Source organism: Tupaia chinensis, unplaced genomic scaffold, assembly GCF_000334495.1.
Source record: "Tupaia chinensis unplaced genomic scaffold, TupChi_1.0 Scaffold000201_1, whole genome shotgun sequence".
In the NCBI taxonomy this organism is placed as follows: Eukaryota; Metazoa; Chordata; class Mammalia; order Scandentia; family Tupaiidae; genus Tupaia; species Tupaia belangeri.
In genome coordinates this window covers 3,373,201-3,381,339 of record NW_006159676.1, presented here as the reverse complement: position 1 = coordinate 3,381,339, position 8,139 = coordinate 3,373,201, and the positions used below count along the sequence as shown (strand labels likewise).

The 8,139-nt window shown below is 55.2% G+C and overlaps 1 protein-coding gene across 1 annotated transcript in view; it reads left to right on the top strand.

Moving 5' to 3' along the window:
- Positions 1–8,139, top strand: part of SIN3B (SIN3 transcription regulator family member B) — a gene marked incomplete in the record, with an annotated part of 50,449 nt that overhangs the window by 21,932 nt on the left and 20,378 nt on the right. Inside the window, 4 exon segments of the mRNA XM_014587292.1 lie at positions 1,936–2,058; positions 3,537–3,626; positions 4,011–4,129; positions 5,937–6,138. Coding sequence (XP_014442778.1) covers positions 1,936–2,058; positions 3,537–3,626; positions 4,011–4,129; positions 5,937–6,138 — 534 coding nt within the window.

Genomic DNA, 8,139 nt, shown 5'->3' with positions numbered 1-8,139 from the left:
CCAGGTTCTTTTCTTAAGTTCATTCGTTTATTTCTTCTGTGAGAGACAGAGAGAGAGAGAGAGAGACAGGAAGGGAGTCACCCATGGGGCCTAGTGGTTAGGCAGCTGGATCCCACATGGCTGACCACAGTTTGAGTTCCAGCTTTGCTGCTGTTTTCCCCCTCTCCTTCTGTCTCTGTTGCTCTCTGGCAATTTAAAAAAAATAAAATAAAAAAAAGGAAAGATTGACAGCAACAGAGAGACAGACACCCCCAACACAGTCCCCACGCCATGACCCACCCCCGTCTCAGCCAGCCCGGGTTGCAGACATGTGTTTGCACCCTGCGTGCTTGGGGACATGCTGTGGCACGAGATCGGGACCCTCCAGCCACGTTACTGCAGCACCACCACCTGGCCACCGTGGTCATGGGTTCTTAGACGTGCTCCCACGTGCAGACAGGTGGTACCCAGGTCTCAGGGAGTGGCTGGGGAGGCGGAGAGTAGGTTCCCTGGGAGACCGTGCGGCATGGGCATCCGGGGCTGGGCGTTCTGCCTCCTGGGGCCGCAGAGCCGCCACCTGCCGGAACCCCAGCCTCTGCCAAGGTGCAGGAAGGTTGGGCCAACCCCAGCCCTCCCCTGGGTGGGGTTCTGTGCTGGAGCTCTGGCAGAGGGGATGTGCAGGGGCTGAGTGGGGAGCGCTGAGACCTGGCTTTGACCATGTCTGACAGCAGAGGTGTTTGACGGGGGGCTCCCGACGGGGTCGGGGTTCAGGCTGCACCCTCAGCCTTCCTCCCCCCGTTGTGGTCTGAGGTCTGCAGGGCTGCCTTTTTCTGTTTCCTCATTTTTTTTTTTTTTTTCTTTCTCACTGCGAACATAAGATCCTTAAGAAAGAATGAGCTGAGGGGCCAGCAGGTGGTGTGGTGGTTAGGGCGCTGGACTCCCACACAGCCAAGCATGGTTCGAGTCCCGAAACCAGTGGCTTGAAAATCATGCCAGGTGCGGGTGTACATGTGCCCAAGACCCCAGGAGGAGAGTGGAGGAGAAGGGACTGCATCATGGCCTTCGCTCCAGGGGGTGATTTCTCACTTTCCCTCTCTTTGTCTCTCTGGCGAATACACGCACCCTATAGCAAAAATCTAAAAAAAAAAAAAAAAAAAAAGTAGTAGTAGTAGTAATTCTCTCAAGTTACCTACCAATTCAGTTGTGAAATTTTGTTCATTTATTTTAAATTTTTATTTCTTGGGACCAGCAGTTAGCGTAATGGCTATGTCGCTGGACTCCCATGTAGTCGACCGCGGTTCGCGTCCCGGACCCGGTGGCTTAAACTCACATCGGGCGCGTGTGCGTGCGTGCCCAAGATCCCAAGAGGAGAATGGAGGAGAAGGGATTGCAGCGTGGCCATCCCCCTGGGGGGTGATTTCTTGCTTTCTGTCTCTATGTCTCTGTCTCTCTGGCGAGCACACACACCCTATAGCAAAAACCTCTCCAAAAAAAAAAATTTTTTTTTATTTCTTCCATGAGCGAGAGGCACGTGTTTCATTATTCAGAAGAGAATTCAAAACCTGGCTCTGAGGCCCTCCCCACCGAGTGATGGAGCAACATCTGGCTCCTCCTCTGGCTGCCAGGGCTCCGTGCCTGCCGTTTGTCCTTCTTCCCAGAAGGCTCTGCGTTTCCGTGGGACTCGCACGCATGCAGCGAGCCCTACACAGGATGGCCAGCCCGGGTGTCTCCTCCTGAGCCTCCCCGGCCTCCTCCCTCCCACCCCACACCCGTCGGAGACCCCACGGGAGCCTCCCCCGAGCTCGCCGGCGTTAGTCTGTGATGATCGGGGTGTGCAGCGCCCCAGTACACAGGAGCGTCTCCCTGGGGTTACCGCGTACGCAAGTGGAACCCAGCCCCGTGAGCTCAGAGACAGGCAGACCCAGCACTGACCACCTCCCGCCTCTGTGTCCCCAGTTTACCGGGAACGGGCCATGCGAGATGAGCAGCGTCCAGAAGAATGAACACGAGAAGACTCTGGAGCACGGCAAGAAGCGCTCCCGGCCCTCACTCCTGCGCCCCGTGTCCGCGCCAGCCAAGGTGAGGCAGCCTGCGCGTCGGCGTCCACGCCGCGGGCACCCAGCAGGCAGGCCGCCTGAGCAGCAGGACCAGGACGGGGGCTGTGGGGAGGCCTCGGGAGGGCGTGCCCTGTTCCTGCGGCTTTTCACCTCTCCTCCCAGCCTCACGGGAGTGTCAGGACTGCTGCCCTCTCCCAAGGGCGTTCAGCCGTCAGATCACTTGGTTCCGCTGTAATGGCTTCCGTGGGCAGGCCTGCGGTACAGGTGTACGGGTCGGACACTCCGCAGCTGAGGGTGACGGGCTGGGAGCCAGCTCTCCTTCCACTCATCACTCGGGACAGTGGTTGTCTCTTTTATTGAGAGAGATTTTTGCTATAGGGTGTGTACACTTACCAGAGAGACAGAGACAGAGAGACAGAAAGCGGGAACTCACCCCTCAGGGAGATGGCCACGCTGCAATCTTTTCTTTTGGGATGTTGGACACACACACACACACAGGTGCCCAGCGTCAGCTTTAAGCCACCAGGTCTGAGGCTCGAACTGCAGTCTGCCCCAGGGGGGGATGGCCACGCCACAATCCCTTCTCCATTCTCTTCTCGGGATCTTGAGCACCCACGGACACACGCCCGGCGTAAGTTTTAAGCCACTGGGTCCGGGATTCAAACCACACTTGACTTCGTGGGAGTCCAGCAATGTAACCATTTTGCCATCTGCTGGTCCTCTTTCTTTCTTCATAGCAATTTAAAACCCCGTGCTGGGGGCCAGCAGGTGGCGCAGTGGTTAAGGTATTGGACTCCCAACATGGCTGTCCACAGTTCGAGTCCCAGACCTAGCAGCTTGAAACCCCCGCCGGGCACGTGTGCATGCGTGCCCAAGATCCCGAGAGGAGAATGGAGGAGAAAGGATTGCGGTGTGGCCATCCCCCCTAGGAGGATGATGGTGATTTCTTGCTTTCTGTCTCTCTGACTCTCTGTCTCTCTCTCATGAGTGCACATGCCTTATAGCAAAAATGTCTCAAAAAAAAAAAGAAATCCTCGTGCCCCAGGGTCCTCCCAGCACCTGTCCTCCCTCCCTGTCTCCTTGTCACTTCAGAGCACGTAGGACCGAACAGGCAATAGGAAACATTTCCGATGTCGACAAGTCCAGCATCCTGTCCCTTTGCTTTCGACTTGAGTTACCCTCGCCTGTTACCAGAAACCGTGGGGTTGCAGCTCAGTCTTACAGGGGTGTTTACACAGCCTCCACTCTTCCCCCGGTCAGGAGGCCACTGTGATCCAGTGTGTCCCCACTTCACACGGGCCGGGGACACCACACCAGTGGACACCACAGGTAGCCTTGCAGGTGTCATTTTGGGGGTCACGGGCAGCTGGAGGCTCCTGCCCCATTGCCGCTTCGACCCCCTCCTGATGGCTCCCGTCTGGGTCTCACGGCCTTGGCCCAGATGGACCCAGAGGCCACCCGCGGGAAGCCTTGGGGTCAGGCGCGCGACTCTCTCCGCAGAAGAAGATGAAGCTCCGCGGCACCAAAGACCTGTCCATCGCGGCCGTGGGCAGGTACGGGACCCTGCAGGAGTTCTCCTTCTTTGACAAGGTGAGCCCGCGGCAGCTTGTCTTGGGTACACTGTGAGATTGGCAGGGCTTGCCCAGCTCAGGCAGGGAGAGGAGCCCGCTGGGCCCCGGAGGAAGAGCCCCAGCTCCCACTGCAGAGTCGGGGCGGGTGGGTGCTGGGCAGGGCTGGCAGGGCCTGGGGTCCCAGGAGGGTTTGCGATGTGCACGTGGCGCCGACTCGTCCCCAGGCCAGGGGGCTGTGTGGTGTGCCCCGAGGCCTGGCTGCACAGACAGCCATCATGACGAGACCACGCTGGTTTCTCAGAGCCCGCCAGCGTCGGCCGTGTGTGTGTGCTCCTAACAGTGCCCGATCCCGGCCCTGGGGCTGAGCGGCAGGGCTCACGGCCGCCCCACGCGCTCTCCGCAGGTCCGCAGGGTGCTGAGGAGCCAGGAGGTGTACGAGAACTTCCTCCGCTGCATCGCGCTCTTCAACCAGGAGCTGGTGTCGGGCTCCGAGCTCCTGCAGCTCGTCAGCCCGTTCCTAGGGTGAGCGACCGACCTCGGGGCGGGGGGTCTGTTTCCGTAAACTCCAGCCACCTCGTTTGCGATGGTGGTTTCTGAAAAATCAGTACTTTTTTTTTTTTGCTAAGGTTTTTGCCAAAGGGCCCATGCATTTGCCAGACAGAGGGCAGCTGGCCACGCTACAGTCCCTTCTCCTCTGATCTCCTCTCGGGATTTTGGGCCTACGTACACACGTGCCTGGTGTGATTTTTCAAGCCGCCAGGTTCAGGACTCAAACCACAGTCGGCCATGTGGGAGTCCGGCCACGTAACCTTCACTCCATCAGCCAGCCTCAAGAAGTGCTTTTTAAGAAATTATCATAGGGGGAACCAGCAGTTAGCATAATGGTTATGTTGCTAGACTCCCACGTAGTCGACCGCAGTTCACATCCCGGATCTGGTGGCTTAAACTCACACCGGGCGCGTGTGCGTGCGTGCCCAAGAGCCCGAGAGGAGAATGGAGGAGAAGGGATTGCGGCGTGACCATCCCCCCTGGGGGGTGATTTCTCGCTTTCTGTCTCTATGTCTCTGTCTGTGAAAATCTCTTAAAAAAAGAAATTATTTATTAGGGACTGGCAGGTGGCGTGATGGTTAAGGCGACTGGACTCCCATGTGACTGACTGTGGTTCGAGTCCCGGACCAAGCAACTTACTTTCTCACTTTCCTTCGTTCTGTGTCTCTCTCTGATCAGCTTTGAAAAATTAAAATAATGACAATGGATAAATTTTTTTTTAATTATTATTTTTAAATTTAATATAGGGCGTGTATACTCGCCAAAAAGAGAGAGACAGAAAGTGAGAAAATACCCCCCCCGCCAGAGGGAATGGCTACACCGCAGTCACTTCCCTTCCGTCCTCCTCTCAGGATTTTGGGCGCACGCACACATGCGCCTCACCTGTTGTTCGGGCCACTGGCTTCAGGACTCAAACCCTTGTCAGCCTTGTGAGATCCAGCCACCTTCACTACCACACCATCAGCTGGCCTGATGTGTGCCCTTTCTGTTGTTGTGTGTGTTTATTTAAAGTCTTTTTTTTTTTTTTTTAAAGAATTATTTATTGGGACCAGCAGTTAGCGTAATGGCTATGTCACTGAACTCCCACGTAGTCGACCGCAGTTCGTGTCCCGGACCCGGTGGCTTAAAACTCAGGCCAGGCACGTGTGCGTGCGTGCCCAAGATCCCGAGAGGAGAATGGAGGAGAAGGGATTGCGGCGTGGCCAGCCCCCCCGGGGGGTGATTTCTCGCTTTCTGTCTCTACGTCTCTCTCTGTCTGTCTGGCAAGCACACGCGCCCTATAGCAAAAACCTCTCAAAAAAAAAAAAAGAAAATAGACTCACAGGAGCCAGCCCCATGGCCTAGTGGTTAAAGAAGCCACATCCTTTGGGGCTGGCAGGTGGCATAGTGGTTAAGATGCTGGATTCCCACATGGCCAACCACAGTTTAGTCCTAGCCCTGGAGGCTTGCTTTCTCAGTTTGTTTTTTTCTCTCTCTCTGGGGAGTGCATATGCCCTATGGCAAAAATTTTAAAAAATAATAATAATAAATAAAATTAATCATTCTTTAAAAAAAAAAAAAAAAACAATGCCATGGCCAACTTCATGTGTGTAAAACCAAAATTCCGAGAGGAGCATGGAAGAGAAGCGATTGTGGCATGACCACCCCCTGGGAGGGGGCTTTCTCTCTATCTTTGGCAAGCACACGCACCCTGTAGCAAATGGGAAAAAATAATAAAACTCCAAACTCCTCTCCCAAGGCCCCTAGGATACCAACTTAGCATTTGTCTTTATCTCCGAAGGAAATTTCCAGAACTCTTTGCACAGTTCAAGTCCTTCCTGGGGGTGAAGGAGCTGTCCTTCGCGCCCCCCATGAACGACAGGCCCGGGGACGGAATCAGCCGGGAGATCGACTACGCGTCCTGCAAGCGCATCGGCTCCAGCTACCGGGCCCTCCCCAAGACGTACCCCCGGTGCAGCGGGAGGACAGCCATCTGCAAGGAGGTAGCGCCCCCCCCTCCCCCCCGCGGGCTGTCGGCAGCTCGTCCGCGTGCTCCCGTGACAACTTCCCAGCTGACCTTTGCACCCCCCACCGCCGTGCTACAGCCGAGACCAGGCACTGAGCCCCCCACAGTGTCAGAGGATGGTGCTGGGATGTGGCCAGACAGAACCATCTGAGAGAAGACCCTGTCATACCCTGCTGGGACTTGGGCAGAAAGACTCGGGTGTTTTGCTCCCATGATCCTACTCTGTCCCGAGGTCACTGCCCTCAGCGTGGGGGGTTTTTAGTGGAGGTTGTTGTTATAGGGTACGCGTGCTCATTGGAGAGACAGACAGACAGAAAGAGAGAAATCACCCCCTGGGGGGATGACCATGCCACAATCCCTTCTCCAGTCTCTCCTTGGGAATTTGGGCGCACACCCACCCAGCATGAGTTTTAAGCCACTGGGTCCGGGACTCGAACCACGATCGACTACATGGGAATCAAGCGATATAACTATTATGCCATCTGCTGATCCCCTGTTTTATTTACTTATTTAGTTTTAATTTTGTTTTAGAATATTTTTGCTATAGGGCGCGTGCGCTCGCCAGACAGACAGAGACATAGAGACAGAAAGCAAGAAATCACCCTTCAGGGGGGATGTCCACGCCCCAATCCCTTCTCCTCTATTCTCCTCTCGGGATCTTGGGAACATGTGCCCGGCGTGAGTTTTAAGCCACCGGGTCCGGGACGCAGACCATGGTCGACCACGTGGGAGTCCAGCGACATAGCCATTACGCTAACTGCTGGTCCCCCCTGTTTTATTGATTTTAAAAATTTTTTTAAAAGAGATTTTTTGATATAGTGCATGTGCATTCACTGGACAGAGAGAGACAGGACGTAAGAAATGCCCTCCTGCGGGGGGTGACCACGCCACCATCCTTTCTCCATTCTGCTCTTGGGATCTTGGACACGAACATACACACACCTGATGTGAGTTTCAAACTGCAGAGCATGGGACTCGAACCTCAGTCAGCCATGTGGGAGTCCAGCAACATAACCGTTATGCCATCTGCTGGTCTCAGTATGTTTTTGTTAAAACCTGGCCATGGAACACTTTGGACAGAAGACCTCTGCATTTGCAGAATTCTTCAGTGCTGGCTGGATTCTGGGACATAGTCCGGAGACCCTGGCCCTGCGCCTGCATTTGTAAATAAAGTTTTATTGGCACACCCATTTGCTCACATTGCCTATGGGTGCTTACTCATGTCCAAGGTCAAATTGAGCGTGAGGCCAGAGACACGATAGCCTAGGAAACCTAAGATACTTGTTACTCGCCCCGGTGGCTTAAACTCACGCGGGGCACGTGTGCGTGCGTGCCCAAGACCCCGAGAGGAGAATGGAGGAGAGGGATTGCAGTGTGGCCATTCCCCCTGGGGGGTGATTTCTCGCTTTCTGTCTCTCTGTCTCCCTCTCTGTCTTTCTGGCAAGAGCAGGAGCCCTGTAGCGGAGAAGTCTAGTGTCCCCTGAAATAGTGTAAGGTGTTTCCCCGACCCAAGTCATCTTTTCCCTGGAAACCACCTGGAAATGAATTTTACTCTTGGCCTGATGCACTAGTCGCCCATGAAACCTGGGTGACATTGGGGCCAGCATGCGGTAGGTGCTGGACTCCCTCAGGGCCAGCGGCAGTTTGAGTCCCAGACCTGATGGTTTGAAAAGCATGCCGGGTGCGTTTGCATGCATGCCTAAAATCCCAGGAGAAGACTGGAAAAGGGATTGTGGCATGACCGTCCGCCCCGGGGGGGTGATCTCTCACTGTCCCTATCACCATCTCTGTCGTCTCTCTGGTGAGCACGCACACCCTGTGGCAAAAACCTTTAAAAAAAAAAAAAGGGACCAGCAGTTAGTGTAATGGCTGTTTCTGGACTCCCCTGTAGAGGTTCGGGTCCCGCACCCAGTGGCTTAAACTCACACCGGGCACGTGTGCGTGCGTGCCCAAGATCCCAAGAGGAGAATGGAGGAGC